General features: G+C 37.7%; 1 protein-coding gene across 1 annotated transcript; it reads right to left on the minus strand.

Annotated features, from left to right (window-relative positions):
- Window positions 1–1,617: 1,617 nt before the first annotated feature.
- ppp6r2b (protein phosphatase 6, regulatory subunit 2b) lies at window positions 1,618–20,358 on the minus strand. Its single transcript, XM_033967483.2, has 24 exons — window positions 20,235–20,358; window positions 17,662–17,823; window positions 15,833–15,931; window positions 15,262–15,448; window positions 13,948–14,085; window positions 13,292–13,357; window positions 13,107–13,219; window positions 12,147–12,260; window positions 11,935–12,055; window positions 11,127–11,288; window positions 10,077–10,313; window positions 9,933–9,997; window positions 9,270–9,385; window positions 9,113–9,198; window positions 8,753–8,830; window positions 8,578–8,675; window positions 8,436–8,493; window positions 8,246–8,367; window positions 7,306–7,457; window positions 6,679–6,838; window positions 5,639–5,718; window positions 5,193–5,337; window positions 4,705–4,794; window positions 1,618–2,093 (listed from the first exon to the last, which is right to left on the minus strand). Exons 2-24 carry the CDS (start codon window positions 17,787–17,789, stop codon window positions 2,060–2,062), a joined length of 2,649 nt encoding a protein of 882 aa, XP_033823374.2. The 5' UTR covers window positions 17,790–17,823; window positions 20,235–20,358; the 3' UTR covers window positions 1,618–2,059.
- Between the last annotated feature and the right edge of the window lie 55 nt (window positions 20,359–20,413).

Consider the following 20,413-nt stretch of genomic DNA (forward strand, 5'->3'; position numbering starts at 1 on the left):
GTCAGCAGCTTTACCATCCAAATGATTCTTATCTTAAGTTGAACCCAGTGTTGCTGATGGTGTATTTCTGCTAACAGTAGTAAACAAAGTGCAGAGCAGTTGTAACTAAAAGAAGAATGTTTGCCAATTACAGTAGTCTAAAATTGCCCTAAACCCAGTGGTGTTAGTTAAGTAAAAGTACACACAGGCACAAGTATCACATAAAAAATCTATGTATTTGACAGAATTGTTTTAGATTCCATAAATAATTACCTGTGTCCCAATATATGAGGTAAACATGTTCAGATCAAATATAGATTTTACTGAGAACAATTGTAATGCTGATTAGTTATAAAAACACTGGATCAGAAAGCAGAATGAGCCTCACATCAGTGTCTCCTCTTTGTTGCCTGTTTCAGTGCTGAAATCCAGTTGGTTTAAACATAAAAAGACTCTGATCTGAAGCATCACTACCTAAACCCCAGCACCTGCAGCCAATCATGAATCAGTGCTAGTGTAGTCTCTGCAGCACAGTTAGTGAATTCTGGAGGTTCTGAGCTTTCACGTGAGACATGGCCTGTCCATGTGTCATAAAACTTTTTTTATTTTATTTTTTTATGTAAGAGCACATACAGTTCCTTTAAGTATAAGCATTGACACCCCATTTGTAAAATGTACTTTTAGGGTAAATTTTCAGACAGATTTGATGAACTGTTAAAAATGGCAAATTAAGTGATTTTAATAACAAAGTGCAGATTTTTTATCAACAAAAGTTACTGACTTGATAACTTAATTTATCTATCAATTTATGTTTATATATATTTTTGTTGGCTCAAACCCTTTAGACATTATGTCAAGGAGAACGTGCTAAACATAACCACTTGGCCATTTCAGAAGAGCTTAAACTTGAAAAAACATTTCAGTCCAATTAAAAAGATGTAAAACGTGCACATGTAGTGAAGTAAAATTATCTACCATAAATTTTACTTTTAATCACAGTACTCACTTTAGTACTATGTTACTTTTGTACTTTGTTACTCTTGTCTCCACCTAAACCTGAACTTGGCTATGGACACTAGGGAAGACAGTGCAGCTCAGAGCCAAACAAAGTGGCAGACGTGGTGGAAGAATGGAGCATATATGAACTGATGCTGCGCCCCAAAACTCAAACACACGTCTCATTATTGCCTCTGCGATTCAACAGTATGACACACAAAACTCACTGCCCCCATGCGGCGTTATTCCAAAAATAGATATACTGTGGTTTATATAGTTTACATTTATATTACGTTTACATGTTACCAAGAAGAGCCACAGCCTAATACAGGGTCAAAGGTCACAATAGTACAGGGGACATCACTTTGGGGAATGGGTGGAGTGTAATAGTGCTGAGCTGTGTGCATGTGTCCACAGGTGTGCTTCCTCTGTGTGGGCCTGAGGGGGTGCTCTTTTCCAAACAGCACAAGCACAGGTAAATACAGCAGTACACTCCCGAGGACTACTGCCATGTTAGAAATGTTTATATTAGGCAATGACACCACTACCACCACTGTCAACAGTTCAGACGTTGTAAAGAATCTAAATTAAAACCTAATATTGTAGTGACGTTCATAAAGATCAGGATAAAGTTCTGTGGTCCCTTGAGGGTAAATCTGTCTTGGAACATAGTGCAAAATGTGTCAAGTAGTAGTGGCATTACATGGTAGCTGAACAACTATAGTTCTATTCTATTCATAGTGACAAAATACACCTTTTCGTTGCTTGTTTAAAACATTTTGTACATTGGCTAATTTACATGGTTCAAATTTGGCTAATATTTCCAGTGTTGTAGAGGTTACTGGCCTTGAATAGAGTTTTGTAAAACCTTAAATAAAAAAGGTTTAAGTTGGAAAAGTTACAATTTAAATGCAGAATACTTCTACATCTAATCCAGTTGAGAAGGAATTCTGCAAATAAAATAGTATGGCCATGTGCAGTTTTGGGATTGTAAAACATGTAGCTTGTGAGCAGAGCAGAGCTAACGGGTGACCTCCTGGTTGCGCTGTTCCTGTCTCTGAAGGGAGGTGGGCCCCTCACAGCATCAAGCCGGGCCGTTGGCTGAAGGCTGCATTTCCCTGTAAAGTCAGAACACAGTGGGTTTATTAAGCTCAAGGGTCAAAGGAGAAAATACCTCATATTTAGTCTGCAGTTGCACTAGGACTGTGCAATAATCAAATTTTATTTTTAATCCAATTGTTTTAAAATATCAATGTTTAGCTTCGGGCGTATAAATGGAGAGGCCTCCATTAAGTGTCCAAGCAAACAAACACTAAGTCAGTCTTTTGTCATTAAAAGTATGGGGTTTGGAGCAGACTTCAGACTTAAGAGGTATTGACCAAAAGGCTGGTTGGAAAGTCTGTCTCAATGTTCAAAGATAATAATTGAATTCAATTGTAATTTAATTGTCTTTAATCTTAGAAATTAAAATGGAATAAAACAGTGATTTATCAATACAAGGGAAAACTAGTTGTTTTTTTTCCCTAAGTCACACTCACATGCAGGGCCGGCCCAGCCTATAAGCGAACTAAGTGGCCGCTTAGGGCCCCGAGGCCTCCAGAGGGCCCCCAATCTGGCAACCCCCCACACTATACATTGCATTTAGTACGCGCGCAGTACGCGCTACTGACGCATCTCTGCTGTAGCGCAGTAAGTGCACTGTGTAGTCACACATGATGTATTTATATTGACAATCTGGCAACCAACTGAATGACGCTACACCTGATCTTGCAATGATTGGCCAACTTTATTGTAAGCGAGCACGAGTGTGAAGTAAACAAATGCACAATGTAACAGAACTGTGCCCAACTGTTCCAAGTTCATTTTCATCGTCTTCATCATGTCAAAACGAAGCTACCCGGGTGCGGAGAAGCGTAAAAAGAAGAGAAGAAACATCAATCTAGAGTTAATGTTGAGTGAATCGTACAAAGAGATTAATGTAGTTGTTAATGTGACAAGTTACGTTATCGTCATTTTAATTCACAATGTCGCCACCCACCGCTACCTCGAATATGTCAACATGCTATTAGCACTTAGCATAGCATCGCAGCGGCAGGTGTACAGGCGGCGGGGCCCGGCCCAGCGCAAGGTGGTGTTACTGTGTTTGTGACCGACCGCGCAGCCTTCTTCCCAGTACTGAAAGTCACGTGTCGTTATGAAACAAAATATTTTCATGATCGTGTTTCCTGCCTGTAAATTATGTGTCTATAGTATATTGTTGTTAGCCAGTTAGCTGGAAATCTGCTGTTGTGCATCTCTTAACATTAAATCCAGGCTAAGGCGTTGCTGTCAGTGTGTCTCACTGTCGCTGCAGTGTTTGGTGCTACATTGCTCGGCTAAATTATCGAGAGAGTCTGGGCATGGAGCTAACGGGACACCGGTCTTTCACATTTGTAGAAGACCTGAGCAGCATAATAAAGCCACAGTTAGTAACAGTCTTATTTTATTCAATGCCATATATAAACTATATATAACTATTATATACCGTAATTATAATCCCTATCCCTAAACATTTCACATTTTACTTAAAATTAATGCAGATTCATAGATACAATACTCATTGCCTATGATCCAGAGGCTGTAAAGTGTAGAGCCATGTGTGTCGTGACGGCAGAAACTTTATTTAAAAAGAGTTTAAGGAAATGTCTGATATTTCAGGGTAATGTTTAATAATCTTTCAATTGTTGAATGTTTTATTGAATTTTAATCCATGTTTGGATTCACTTTTTAAGTTGCATAAATGTCATTTTTTTGTCAAATGCACCACTACAGTGTTCAATTTTATGTATTCATAAGGTTAATATTTGGGCTTTTTGCCTCTTCCTGCACCTGTTTTTTTGTTTGTTTGTTTTTTTAACTGTGTCCTTTTTATTGTTATATGTTATATGAGTGCTAAAAATAAATAACGCAATAGTCACAAATAACGGCAAATGGCCTGTGATAAAGCTTAAAATTATTTAATTTCATCATTATTGTCATTATTCAGGAATTTGGATTTACATTTAGTCTGACTGTGTTTTATGTTTTTTCTGCAAAGGCTCTTTAGACAAGTTCTTTGCCATTGGAGATGAAATTACATCCACATCTCAAGATGCTGCTGAAGATGCTGAAGCTGGTAATGCCTGGTGATAATAACTTATAACTTAAGTAATTTATTAGAGTGTACACATTAGTAATTTATTAATACAAATAAATACAATACCGTAGTCAACACATAGCCTAATGTTTTTTGTGATATCAACAAAGTTTGGCTCAATGTTATAGCCAATATTGTATTAAATTATCTATAGTAATCTATCAACAACTGACTGACTTCAGTCACTTACTCTTAGCAGTGTTTATCATATCAAACATAAATATATAAAAGAAAAAGTATATTTAGTGGGTCTTATGTTAAAACTGATTTAGTCTAAACAGTTGTTTTTTGTAAAAATATCTATCATATAGCTTTTAAAACCTGTACGTATGCTCTCTCTTTAGCCAATTGGGCCACATTATACTGCACCACCTATTTTGATACCGGTACAGTGTCTGACTTAAGATTCTTGATGTCTATGGTGTGTTATTTATACAGCCTGTAACCATCATGCAGTATCAAGATGCAATGTGAGGGCCCCCAAGGCAAATTCTGCTTAGGGCCCCCTAAAGTCTAGGGCCGGCCCTGCTCACACGCACTCATACGGTACTCACAGAGTGACATCTGACTGTTGTGTTGAACTGGCCATGGTCGTGTCTCCTTCTCCTGGGTTACATTTCACTTCTGGTATTTTCTCTGGCTCACTGCACAAAATAAAATTTAAAAAACAAAACAAAACTTAAAACATTGTGCCAAATGTCTTGGTATTGCTTAGTTATGTCTGGACTGCATTTTTTATGATCTTTGTGTAATCTGTGTTTTGTATGTCTCAGGAAATTACCGGTAGCTCCAAGAGCTATAATTTGGTACAAAGCAATGTTTCTTTGATTAATGCTCCTGTACATGGTCTGTGTAAAATCTAATACAATACAATTTGTCGATGTGCTAAATCTAGTGTCCACTAAATATATCCCTTAATTTTTTAGTAATTTGTATTAGCTGAGATGCACTTGACATGACAAAGACTTTTCAAATGAACAGCACAGAGGATTCCCATTCCCCTGTCAGGAGCCACATTGGAACCTGCAGTGTGGGCACAGACCTGGAGAATAGCACCCTCTGGTGGTGGAGGCTCTCTTTAGCGGCTGCTTTTGCCTCGTCTTCATCGGTGTCAGAGCTGCTGGAGGAGGAGCTGTCAGAGGCCACCAGAGGAGCTTTCCTGGGCACGCACACGCCCCAGCCACACGCTGCAACACACACACGGGGGAGTACACTGTTAGTGTTATGTTTAGATTTTCTATAGTGTGATGACGAGGGAGGATACAATATCAGCTTTTTGTGTTATAATTATGGTGAAAAGTATCTGAGCTTATTTTTGTTTATCATATCTTCATGATATCTTTTTGTTGCTTTTCTTCACATTTTAGCTCCTGAAATAATTATTTTATAGGTCTAGGATTGATTAGTATTTTAAATACTGACTTATTGACAGCCCAAGGTTTGCTTGTATGTACAATAATATACATGAACTAAGTTAGAACAACATACAGTTTTGTTTTGAAATGGTGCCGCCTGATCCACTGTTGATGGAGTCGACTGGAGAGCTGCACCTGGGGCCTGTTTCAGAGCTGTGCACAGAGAGGACAGTTAAAGACAGACTTAAAGAAGACATACTGTCTACACTGTGTTCCAAATTATTATGCAAATTATATTTTTCTCTGATTTTGCCAAATTGTCAATATAAATGACACGACCTATGTTATCATAATTTTCAAGTCATCAACCTTTAGAGTACAATTTGAATGTTGTTCAACAAACCTCTCAATGATGACAGTATTTTAAAAAATAAATAAAATGCACTGTTCCAAATTATTATGCACAACAGAATTTCAAACCATGTTATTGTTGTTAAAAACTGAAAATGGTCATTTGTTTATTTTTCAATTAGTAGCATTAGCATATTGCTGAAATCAAAAGCTATTTCAATCAAAACATCTTAACAGGTCAAGTTACATTTTAACATAGGACTCCTTATTTGATAGGAGGTTCACAATTCTTGCATCCATTGAACTTGAGAGTTTGTGGAGAGTTTCTGCTTGAATTTCTCCCAGAGCCTCTGTTTGGATGTGAACTGCCTCACGCCCTCATAAATCTTTTGCTTGAGGATGCTACAAAGGTTCTCAATAGGGTTGAGGTCAGGGGAGCATCGGGGCCACACCATGAGTTTCTCTTCTTTTATGCCCATAGCAGCCAATGATTCAGAGGTATTCCTTGCAGCATGAGATGGTGCATTGTCAGGCATGAAGATGATTTTGCTGCGGAAAGCACGGTTCTTCTTTTTGTACCATGGAAGAACATGGTCAATCAGAAACATACTTAACAGAGGTCATTTTCACACCTTCAGGGACCCTAAAGGGGCAGACCAGCTCGCTACACATCACACTAGTGAGCAGTGATTTTTTTTTTTTCATTCATGCCACAATGGCTACACAATGCTGGTGAATCCTATGTGCATCACTGATTAAGAAAATAGCATAAGTCCCCTTTAATATCATTAAAATATATTTTTCTTGTAAATTGTAACTCACCAACAGAAAGGCTGGAAATCTGTGAAGTTGGCCCAGCCCTTCTCCTCTGAGTCTGTGGTGGTTTGTTCACAGGCTGCAGTATCCCAGCCCCCGAAGCCCCCTCCTCCTGTAGGGGGTGCAGTGGAGTTGATCTCCCCAAAGTCTGCTATCCACCCACTGTCTGCACACACACACACACACACACACCATAATGCGTACAGTACATACATATAATAAAGCAGAGGAACAGTAGTATAGGGCTGCAAGGTATATCACAATCAGTACAGAATCGTAATTTGAATGATGTTGGTTGCAATTAGCAAATTCCTGCAATTAAATTAAAGAATTTCTTCTAAAACAACACAAATATGTCTAATCATGTCTAAACACTGCTAACCCCCACAGTTTAAACCTCTACAAACATGTTCTTAAATGCATGAGATTCTTGTATTATTTGAGCAGTTCAGATGTCTTTTCTCAAATGCTAATGCTCCTTGATGTGTTTAATATGTGGACTTTAGACAGAGTCCTAGTATTATTAAAACATAAATTGCAAATCTAAACACAACTGCAAGGATTTTCAGAAAATATAGGTATTTTTCCAAAATTATCAAGCTCTGCAGTAGTATATGCAGGGGAGAGGCTTACTGGTCCCTGTGTCTGTGTGGCACTGGCTGAGGAAAGGGTCCAGGTGCTCTTTAGACTCGTCCTCTGAGTCGGAGTCTGGAGTCTGGCCTGAGCTGCGTGGCTCTGCGCGCTCTCCCGCTGCTGGACTCTCTGAAGATGGACAGCCACCAAACCTGTACACAAGTGTTATTAAAGTGGACATATTATGCTTTTTAGATATGCATCATTATACATTTTGTGCACTGTATTGATCTTAAAGGGACACTATGTACGTTTTTAGGTGGAAGGTCCAAAACCTCTTTCTCACTCAACACTGTTTGCCAGGAATGTTCAACAAAATTGCTTAAAAACTTCATAGACATGCAGGTAATGAAAGGCAGATAAGATGGACAGATTATTGACTTTATTGATCACCACTATAAAACTTACAAAATGCACCTTTTCAACACCATGAAACTGACTCCATGCTGCCTACATGTGTCAAACTCAAGGCCTGTGGGCCAAATGCGGCCCTCCGCATCATTTTATGTGGACCTCAACAGGGTAAATTAAAAGGTATGATGGTCTTAAAATGTCATTTTATCAGGAAATACGCAGTTACATAGACATATTTTTACATCTAGGCAAATGCATATAAAATATTTGTAACTTGGGAATATTTGTAACTTGAATAAGCAATAAATACAGTCAATTAACAAGTTAAAAAAGTAGTTATATTTATTTTACATCTGGCCTTTTGAGGGCAGACATTTTGCTGATGTGGCCCTCGGTGAAAATGTGTTTGGCACCCCTGATCTAACCCAACGTCACTCCAAAGGTCATGACAACAGGGCCAGGCATCCAGACTATTCTACCAGCTCAAACATGCATGAATCTATCAAAACAAAGTGCTGAAAAACTAATGATGAAGGAAAACCATGAAATAATCCTAAACTGTACTATAACACAATAAAATGGTCACCTGTTCCTTGATTTCGTCTGAGTTGCATAGTTGATTTCCTTCTCCTCCCAAATGTCTTCTTCGTCGTCATCAAAGGGCTGTATCCTGTCTTTAGAGCACGCCTCAAACACAGAGCAGGTTTTCTACATGGCAGATACACAAATCATATCATCACTAAAATGGACGCTGTAATGTTGTAATATAAACTTACATTGTCATGGCTTGAGTCAATGTTGATATTGATTTCTGCAATTCGATCAAAAGTAGCCCTGTAACCAAAGGATTTGATGATTAACAGTTATTACAGTTCTTATAGTGAGCACAAACCTATAGTGTCATATTTATGCTTATACCCAATGTTGTCATCATGATCAGTGAACTCCTCGTCATTGAAGCCAAACTGATCCACAAAGTCTGCGGTCATCTGCTGGATCTGATAGTCTGAAAAGGACTACAAGAAGTACAGGGTTATACAACTGCATATAGTCTGGTTTTGGGTACTGTGGGTAATAGACTGAATGATTCTACCTGTTGTAGAGTTAATTCTTTGGGGAAAGGACTCTCCATGTCATCCTCTGAAGATGAGCGAGGATTTCCACTGCCTATCTGTTATGAAAACATTCAATTTATGAACACAGTTAGTTATCCTTACATAATTAAGCATACTTCAAAAAGAACATATTTTTGTGCTTTTTACTTTATGTTTTATCAAATAAGTCAATGTTAAAACATGTAAAGTTACAAATCAAATCTTATCCACAATGACATTATTGATATAGGAGGCATGCTTTTCACTTCTACTACAAAAAAACCCAAAACATTCTTACTTTAGTACATTTCTGGCCACGCCTGTTTATACATGATATATAAATGGTATATTGTGTTTACCAGGTCTATGGTGTTCTTCCTGTTAGTCTCGGTCAGGGTGTGTTCCACAAAGGTTTCCCAGCGCCCCCTGGTGTCCTCAGGCAGCTCTGCACGCACATATGTATTCAATCACATTATAACATATTCTGAGTCTGTGCACACGCTGCAGGGCACTGACCTGATATGAGCTGGGTGATCTGTGTGTGCACAGGGCCCTTCTCCAGGTTGTGGACTACAGTGTTTGCGATCCTGGTGAGATGACCCATGTACCCTCTCCTCATGCCACCTTCTGACCTGTGAACAAATAACAGTAGTTCAAGTCCAAATCTGAGATGGAAGGGCAACATAAATGTATGAGGTGAAGCAATATTCCAAACATACACAAATGTTTAACCTGAATATTTTTATGAATTGGCAGCACAAACTCATAGTAATCTTAAGGAAAAAAACTTCAGCAATCAAGCCTGCTTGTTTAAAGGTGCAGTAAGTAACAGTCTGGTGGGGGATTCACCATCTACTTATCTTCATGGATATGTTATTACGTTGCCTGTAATGTTCCACATGTGACAAAAATCTTACCTATCTTGCATTGCAATAACTGGTATTATTTTGTGCTGAGAGAACCTAAATATTAGGTTAGTGTCAATTTGATGAATGTTATAATGAATATTTGATGCAGTAAAATTAAGGTTTCAGACATTTTAATGTTATTTTGTGGTACTTAACATGTTATTTAAAGTGCCTTATGCAGTATCACAAATGGTTGTAATTGTTTTTGTTTACATTAGGCAGCGTGTGATATTTCATATCTTTGGAAACAAGATTTAGTTTTAGTACTTACTGCAATTTATCATTCTCTTCCCAGGCCTCTAAAATCCGTTGAACCAGGTGGCAGTGCTGGAACAACTGAAAAAGAAGATACATTTAATATTGTAGCTTTAAAATTTTTAGACTAGTTGTTTGTTAAACGAGCTCATAAGCTTACATGACTCATGAGTAGGTTGTGTGCAGAATTCTCCGGCTGGTCTAACGTGCTCCTGGTAGTGGTCAGGGCCCCACTGAGCTCCTGGGGGCCCTCCTCACTGCTCTGCTGGCTTTTATCCTGGGAGCTCAGGATCGGCTGCAATCTCATCTCGTGTGCACAGGGCCTCAAGATGGCCGCCACACACAGCTCCACTTGAAGATGAAGGAAGTTGTTCCACGTGTATTTGAAGAACAAGTCCTGAGATATTAAGGATAAAACCAGGGGAAAGAAATCAAGCCCAGTTTGTTTTGAAGTGGTTGTAGGTTTATATCCGCAGTATCTAAACATTTTAACATTAACAATGCACATTCAGAATATATTTTCAAAAACACGGATGATCGTGTATTCACCAGTACCAGTAGGCTACATCAAAATAATATTACGGTACCCAAAAAAAGTACAAAGTAGCGATCCAAGAAATTACAGAAAAGGTATTTGGGGAAACTACTAATCAAGTAAGAGTAATTGTAACTGTCTGGCCATAACATGTAATGTAATTGGAAGGGCAAAACATTAAATAATGTATAAAATCTGGTATTTTCAAAGGATATACACAAAAAATTAAAAAACAAAAACAAAGCTAAATCATCTGAATTAGCAGCAGTGCAAAATTTCACAAATTTTCAAACCATTTCATATTGCCAACATAAAGCTTTAGTCACTTGTGAACTAAACCAAACTCTACCCAAGTAAGAGTACTACTACACCCTAAAATAAATTACTCAAGTAAGAGTACTGTTACACTGAACAATATATTAGTCAAGTAAGAATACTGTTACACTGTGCAATATATTACTGAAGTAAGAGTACTGTACTGTCAAATACTCTCAAGTAGGAGTAAAAGTATGGCGTCTGAAAACTACTTAAAGTGCAATCTTATTAAAGGGTTACTTGAGTAAATGTATTTGAGAAAATGCAAATGAGTACTATCCACCTGTGCGTATTTATATGTGTGCTACAACCATAAAGAAAAAGCAAAGCTATCACAATTGGCTGGCATGCCCGTCTCACCAGCAGTAGGTCCATGGTGTTAAGTCGACACAGCTCCTGGGCGACCACGGCATGGCTGGAGGAGCTGGTGTAGAGCAGAGAGGCCACCAGCCGGGCAACATGCAGACGGGTGTTTCCCAGAGGGTCCTCCAGCATGCCCAGGCTGGTCAGCACGGGACTCTTCTAATAATAACACAAACAGGCAGGGTTAAGTTAAAGAGGGAGTATTATAGCAAAAGACGAAATTTAAATCTGTCAACTGGACAAAACATTGTAAAAGTGAAACGTTTCGCTGCTCATCCAAGACACGTCTTCACTCCAACAACATTTTGTCCACTTGACAGATCAAAATTTTGTCTTTTGCTATGGATCAGACTTGGACGACTGAGGGATTACACAGACGAGGGAGTATTATGGAAATTTTACTTTTTGGAGCTTTCTACCATGTTATAACATCCCTCATCAAAAACATGGCTGAAGTGGTTTTATATGGTCATTCATGCATGTTTGAGTAATTTAGCAATCAAACCCTCCTTATGGTTAGTTGTAAAATCTGTCTAATGCTCAGCCCACAAACGTACATCATCCATCCTCCCACACGACGCCTCTCTAAAAATATACCTAAACATGATAAAAAACAATAGACTACAGCTTCACAAACCTTATGCAATGTGCAGTAGTTTCATTAGCAGAATGCATGTAGATGTGATAGCGCTGGGAAGGGAAAATTACTTTTGACTTTTGAGCGTCAAAAACTAAAGTAAAACTTCCAAAGCATGTTAATACATTGTTTTCGACTAATAAATTTGAATAAGAGACACCAACAAACCTTGGGGGGCTCTAGAAGTAGTTGATGGAAATGTTTTAAATGAGGTTCTATGGCCAACAATATACTGCTGTTGACCAGGTAACTCCTCTCAAATCCCTGAGCATCCATGACGCCATCCACTCTGTAAAAAATCCAAGAAACTGTAAGAATCTGTAACCATAAAGTTAATGTAATAAGAATAAACATATGGATTAGGTCGCGTTGTCACTCACACAGGCCTCCTGATCTCCAGCAGTGTGAGAAGCACTTGGATTCCATTGACGATGCAGCTCTCAGTCCTCTCTCCAGAGAACATGTTCTGTAACAACTGCTCCACAGATGTTTGTCTGAGAAACACAAACACATACCACTTCAGAAACTCCTAAAACTCTAGTGGCTGTCTGAGCTGAAGAGTTTGGAAGAACTGGGTTCTGACTGCAGGTTTTCATTATGTTTGAATAATTAAAAATCAAAATCTAATGTGTTAGAAGTTTTGCTTTTTTTCATTTCCAATATACACTATCAGCCAAAGGTTTGGACACATCTTCTTATTCATTCAATGTTTTTTTCATTCTTGATGTCTACTACTATGTTTTATATACATATAGAAGGAAAATATATAGAAATATTTTGTGAAGACAGTTACATAACTCAATTCATATGTTTTATATTTTATATTAAAATGCTTAAAGTAGCCACCCTTTGCTGGCGGGCCTTCTCTCAAGAAGCTTCATGATAGTCTCCTGAAATGGATTTCCCTTCAAAGCTATACCTTGTCTAGATTTTAAAAAAAAAAAACAAGAGTGCAAACCAGTGATCAAAGCAAAGGGTAAAGGCTATTTAAAATAATCTAAAACAAGTTTTTTTGAGTTTATTTTTGTCTACTACATTCCATATCAGAATCAGAATCAGAAGACTTTTATTGCCAGCGTCTGTGAACACAGTTCACAAACTAGGAACTTACTTTGGTGATAAAGTGCAACATAAAACACACTGAATAAATACAAATACAAATACAGGCATGCACAAAGTTAAAAAAGATATGCTTAAAAAATAAAATTAAATACTTATAGGTACAAAATATATACAACAACAACAACATATGTTTCATTCATAGTTTTGATACTAGATATTACATACTTCCAGGAGTAATATTAGTTGTATGAATCATGCAATAATGCTCCAGGACTTACGACTCCAGCACAGTTAGCAGAGGGTCGGGCTGTGACAGCTCTTGAAGCTGATTGGCCTGATCTCTGCTCAGACGGATGATGTCACATAAGGTCTGGGATGCATTAGACTGCCTCTGTAAAAAAAAAAAAAACATTTATTTTTATGAAAACTGTGAAAACCTCAATACTTGTCAAAATGTCTGTACCTCCTCGTCTCTCTCAGGGTGGATCAGTTCAATCAGTCTCTGGGCTAATTTCTCTTCATTCAGCCACTGTGGACAGAAAAAACATAAAACACCGCCATCTGGTCATTATGTCAGGGCAGTAACATTTTTCACACTACGTAGTTAATATAGGGCAAGAACTAACACTTGTTTTAGTAGTTAACAATCAGCAATATATATTTTTTCTGATTAATCAACTAATCAAAACATGACTAGTACACTAAGATTTTTTGAAGTACATGTTTAATCAAATGGGGCTTCTACATGAGAATATGTATTAAATATCTATCTTTTGACAGAATAATGCCACTGTCTTTGTGATACAAGGCCAATTTTTATGTGTTCAAATAAATGGAATTACAAAAATAAGATTTATTTACAATTTACAATTATTGCAATAGTAGTGAAGAAAGTGGATTTAAATTTTAGTTCCAGTTTAACTGGGCCTAGTATAAATGTTTATGTGTTTGCAGATTTTTTTATTTGGATAGTCATTAAACTACTCATATGTAATCAATACAGAAAATAGACTCTTTCCCTTCATCAGCCATCACATTCTATTATCTGAAATGCCTCAATACTTCACTCATTTGCACTCATTTTGCTTAGGTGCGTGAAGTATAAGTAGTCGTTCTCACAGTGAGTGTGTCCAGTCTGAGTGGAGGGGGCTCCACACAGCTGATAAGTCGAAGCAGGACGTCCATCATGGCCGACGTGTCGATGTGCTTCAGAACCAGGGACAGGAAGCCCTCTTTACGCCGCAGGAAGTTTAGCACCTACAGGACCATGGGCAACACACAAACATATCATGTACTCTCATTACAATGTGTTATTTAAAGTACTGCTTCTCAAACTGGTTTAGATCTGGGGTGTTCTCAGGAAAGGCATTCCATGTTTAAGTCAATTTTAGCCCTGTTTTAGATCTGGAGGGGGGGTTTGAGTGACGTTGTGTGACTTTGTGTGACTTTGTGTGACGTTGTGTGACAGTGTGTGACGTTGTGTACATGCGGGTCACTTCACGACCGCATTCTGTTCACAACAGGGATAGATAGAAGTCGCATTAATGTGAACGACCATGCACAAAAATCGGTTAGAAAACAAAAAATTCCAACTGGGCAAGGTACCCTGCAGTGTGAACGTAACCTAACATTGATCTAACAGGTACACTACACACTCCGCCCCTGTAGCCAGGTGTTATAAGCAGAAACACCTGAGTTTAATCAGGCCAGTCTTTCTTGATGTCACCAAATACTTGAAATTAGAGGCCACTGGAGGCAGCAAACACTTAGATTTAGATGTTTTAGATCAGAAAGCTGGAAGAGAACCTAGTTTGCACTAAAATTGTTAAAAAAGTTACTTTGAACAGTAGATATTGCTATTAAAACACCATATACACAGTTTAGTAGCAAAAAAGTGGATTTAGTCTTTAGTTCCACTTCAACTTTGAACAGAATCATATTATTAACCCTATAGGGTCGAAGGCTATCGTCGCCGATAGAGCGCGGTTGCGGACTTTCCAGCAGCGTAACTCTGCAACCAGTCGTGCTCTCATGTAAATTCAAACAGCATCTCAAAGTGGAGGAACGGGGCTATCTAAATATTTTACCATCATTACGGTAATCTGCCTCTGTTGTCCCTCAAAGGTGACGAATGAGAGCGCGGGTGCTGCGGGGATTTTCCCAGTCATTTATTTGATGCGTAAAAGAAAACATACGGATGGATGTGTAAAATAGAAGTAGTTGTGTGAAAAAATGCAGTAAATTCTGATACTTCGTTTAAGATGAAGAATAAAAGTCTAGGTGAGCTATACTGGCCAATAGTGTGCTCAGTTTTTAAAGGGTTAAGTATTAACATTAACATACATTGCAAATTGCTTCTTAATAGAAACTAAAATAAATTAAATATTTGTTTTCACAATTTTTGCCGCCTTAGAGATTGTTATTGTAGCTTACCTGCTCAGTCTTGCGTGCGATGAGGTTGCCGATGGTCTTGCTGAAGAAGGAGGCCAGGAGGGGGTTAAGAGGAGGGGGCTGCTCCAGGAAAGAGTAGAGGCTCTCCAGCAGAGGCTCCTCATTCCCCAGCTTATCATTGATCAGCCCCACGTCACAGGTCAGGAGTTCACATGCTATATTTGGATGCCTGAAAACACACGCATTACATACTAGACTACTAGACGACTAGACTATACGTCACAAACCACCGTAGAACCTACCTGGACAACTGGGAGATCACACAGATATAAGGCTACATGGTAATATCAACGAAAGTACTACGATTTAATGTTGAAAATTACATTCTACATTCTATTTTTTATTATCATATCAGAAAGAGTCTATTACCTAGTATCTAAAATCAGTTTGACATTTTAGTATTGTGACAACACTACAAGGTATGGCATATTATTTTAATTATCAATAATTTAAATTACAAGGGGGGTTTAATTGCTCAAATATGCATTGAGTGGGGTTGCCTCTCCACAGATCTGACTTAGTGCGCCTTCAAAATACATCATGAAAAACCTACTTGAAGCGCTTTGTCTCCTCTACACCAGTAGGGGGCTCTGTAGTGATTAAACGGACCAGCTCCTGCATTGACTGGTCCTTACACAGGAACAGGAGAAGTCTGCAAGTACAAGACAGAAACACACGTTGGCTGTATTCTAAAGAGTTAACAGTTATATACAAAACTACACTAGGTACAGGCCTGTGATGCAAATAAATTTTGAAGTCTGATGTATTTTTGATGAATACACAGGATTATCCCACCTTCTAAATATATAATATTGTAAAAAATACACATATATATATATATATATATATATATATATATATATATATATATATATATATATATATATATATATATATATATATATATATATATATATATATATATTAAAAAAAACATGAGCTGCAGAAGGAAATACTTTATTAGCTAGTTTGTATATTATATTTTTAGATCTATAATGAGTCATAGAAGTTTGTTCATTTAACATTCTACATTTCAAATCGTATCATAGTAGAAAAAATAAGTACTGGTACAAAGAAAACATACCCTTGATAAAAACTGACCCCCAAAAATTATTTTTCCCTCTGACATTTATTGAATGGTAAGACAATATAGTATAGTATTCTATTTTGTACTGAAACTGCTTTTCAATAGTGATAATATAGGACTGTTTTTGATTATATACAGTGAGCTACAATCCTATATTGTGATGATCAAATAAGATACACATTGACAAAAATATAGTCAAGTATACCAACACCAGGTCTAACAAGTCCTGCTCAATTATCGTAAAATTATAATCATGATTTATTGGCTTATTCCAGTCTCTGATTGTTGTTAATAAATGAAATAATTAGATTACGTTATTTATTTAAAAACATACAGAGAGACAAACATATCTCTACCAGTATAGCTTTCCGAGACTACTGTGTGTGCACTGTTTGAATTGAATTGATCTAGTCTGGACTGTGCTGTTATCACAATGGGAAATAAGACATAATTCCGGGCAGTGCTAGGAGTGGAAATGTTATAAAGTACCATTAGCAGAAACTCAAATAAGAGATTTGATGTACCAGTATATTTTATTTTTTATTATTTTATGATTATTATGTATTATTTATGGTAATTCTTTATTTTAGACATAGTCACATCACCATTAGCATTGGACCAGTAAACCCTTGTGATCTAGGTCTTCCACATTAACTCAAACTGGAAATTGCACAGGGAAGTAAAAGTGGAACAAAACTCTCAAATGTAACTATACATTAAGTCCAGTTTTTCACTACTATACTATACTGTGTTTATAATGATAATAGTATTATGTACTGTTTCTAGTCATTTTTGGCAACTTTAGTGCAAACTAGGAAACTCTGCAGCTTTCTGGTCAAAAATGCCTAATTCTAGGTGTGTCCTGGCTCCAGTGGCCACTGCAATTTCCAACTGTTGGTGACATCACGAAAGACTGCCCTGATAATAGCCAGGTGTTTCTGATTACAAATATCTTGCTGCAGGAGCGGAGTTCAAAGTGTGAATACCTGTTAGAACAATCACACTGTCCCTCATATGTCCAGACCCCTTTAGTCTCCCCTTTAGTCCTTCAGGCACTGCCCAGTTTAGCAACTCTATTTAAAATGTGGTTGTGGGTGGAGTTTAGGTGTTTAGAACACACTTTAAAAGACCCAAAAGACAGAGCTGTCTGATTTTAAGAAAGTAACTGTAATATGAATATTACCAAATAAAGAATATGGTAGGTACAGTTACACAAAAGTAATAAAAAAAATATCACAATCACTTCCCAACACCGAACACAGATCCATATTATAAGTGTGTGTAGTAGTGTGCACCTCCTGTTCTGAGCCTTGCACTCCTGCAGAACATCGTCCTCCTCCAGCAGCTGGCTGAGGCTCACGTCCTCCTGGTCCAGTAGAGCCTCCAGATGAGAGGCAGTGTTCAGGTCGAACTTCCAGAACATGGCTGCTGCTGCTGTCTGACTCACACACACTTAGCTGCAAGAGAACCATTGGTAGAGAGAGAGCACTGAATATTTGGATTCACAGACAAGCGCAGTTACATGACTAATAACAAATGCGGGTAGAGTAACCAAAAATTATACTCAAGAAAGAGTAACGTTACTTCAAGATAATATTACTCAAGTACAAAGCAGTGACAGAAATTAGTCTCAGTCTCTGCTGAGTAAAAAAGTATTTGTGAAAATTACTACTCAAGTAAGAGTAATTTAAAGAGTAACTGTCGGGATGTACCATCTTATTTATAATCTGAAGTTATTGTCATTTGAAGGACAAAACATTAAATAATGTACAAAATCTGGAATTTTCAATACGTAGACCACAAAAAAGAGAAAAACGAAATCATATCTGAAGGAGCGCTGCAAGAAACAAAAATTCTAAATTATACTGTTGTCATAAAGCCTTTGTCACACTTACACCTACTCACAATCGGAGAAGTAACCAAGTAAGGTTACTTCAATAAAAATATTACTGGAGTAGGAGTTCTAGCTGATCAGAGCAGACGATGCCGTTATGTGTTTGTCAGTGTACAAAAGAGCAGGGACAGGTGAGATAGATCACTGTCACTGTTTTAAATGGCAATAATGAGAGAGGATGTATAATAAATTAACATATGATAGTAGCATAGATATTATAGGATGAGATTAATGCTCCAGCACAGTCGTCCTAAAGTTATGCTACAGGTAATAGCAATATGATATGCAAGCTTCTACTAGTAGTACATCTTAGTTACATGGGTCTACTTATTTAGAGCAGCTTACTTAAAGGTGCAATGTGTAGTTTTTCTTTTAGGAGGGCCTGCCACGTTCTTGCCTCTCAGGAGTTGTTACAGTTTCCCTGTAGGTCCTATATTACACAAAATGGATTCTTGTGTGCTTTAGGTAATGCTATAATGTTGTTACCTCAGTAAAACATATCTGGAATTGTTCACAAAAAGCTAAAAGCTTGAGTTTTGTTTCATTCACACATGTTGAGTGAGTAATCCTGTATTATTATTCTGTTTACAGCTGAAAATGCTCTTTATAGATTGGCAATTCTAGGGCTAACATTATCCATATTATTCTAATGAAAGTGTATGGAGTTTAAAAACACAGTGGAGAATTTCCTCTATTACCACATGACATCACAACGTGGAACAGAGTGTTTTCTGTTTGAGAGAATAATTCATCCTAAATATGCAAGATGTGTGAGTTAAATGTGTAAATGAAACAAAACACAACTCCATGTATGTCTGTGATAAGTTAACAACATTATAACATATATCATAAAATAAAAAACATTTTTATGACACAATATAGTCCCTATTGTGTGTTACTTAGCTATGTCCTTGTTTAACCTTGGATCAGCTCTGGTTTAGTGTTTTGGGCTACAACATGATACAGTCTCAATTTAGGTGTTTTGATTCATGTATGTTAGGAATATTGAGATAATATGCTTAATTGTTAATTATACTTATTCAGGTTACCATAAAATCATTAAAAAAAAAAAAAAACATTAGTCATTTAAATTCATTCATTCAGTCATCTAAATGAGAGTAAAAGGTTGATTCCATCATACTGGTTACAGAACAGTAGAGGGAAGGTAACATAGGCATAGATGATGTGAATGAAAGTGATTTAACGATTTTGGTTCTTTACCCATGGTGTCAGTAATTGGGATTAATCTAGCTACTGTAGGATACATTGTTACCATATGGACCGGACTTTGGGGACTTGTAATTAAATTTGGCATATCAAATCCAAAATAAAGGATAAACAGCTTAGAGAATGTTTTTAAGCACCAACCTAGAAAACACAGGACTTATACTATAGCCAAAGCAAACCGTTTAGCAAACCATTAAACCACCTTAGTTTATAAAAATCAATGCACCCAAATCCAAGATAGAAAGTAATTTATCTACCACATGCTCCCTGAACTATCCCTTTAACACAGGCCTTTCTAGCATATGTGCAGAATAAGGGGCTAACAGGGCTAATGTATGAGCAATAATATGATTTTAATAGTGCACAAGGTTCACTGTCCCTGGTTTAATGCGTTTATATCTGGATAAGTAACGTGCACCGTGGATTATCCATCACTGGAAACCTCCTCCAATCTCGGTGCCATGACTCATACGCGACCCAATACTTACCATTCCATCCATGCAAATTTTTGGTCTGATATAGATTTTGTTTATATGTTAAAATAGCTTTGCGCGGTGTAGAAAGAAGTACGCAACACACGGCTACAGCGCAAAGTAACGTGCTATTAGCAGCCTCATTGAAAACAGCGATGTCCTTACTCAGACCTAGCGGCACTCTCCCTCCTCATCCTTTACGCTGAATGACAACAAGCTTTTACTGGGGCAAAATATGCGCAAATAGCACGACAAGACGCTCACGGGGGCTTACCTTCTGTTTGTCATTTTTGTGGAGCAGGTCAGGGGAGATGCGAAGGGGAATCTCGCCGACTTTGGCAGTAAGCGCTAGGTCACCGGCGGCAGGCCCATAACTGCGCTCTGCTAACAGGGGCGGCTATGGAAACGGGACGGGAGGGCGCAAGGCAGGATCCGCAGGGGGCCTGAGACACG

The sequence above is a fragment of the Periophthalmus magnuspinnatus genome, chromosome 6, assembly GCF_009829125.3.
Source record: "Periophthalmus magnuspinnatus isolate fPerMag1 chromosome 6, fPerMag1.2.pri, whole genome shotgun sequence".
Taxonomy (NCBI): Eukaryota; Metazoa; Chordata; class Actinopteri; order Gobiiformes; family Gobiidae; genus Periophthalmus; species Periophthalmus magnuspinnatus.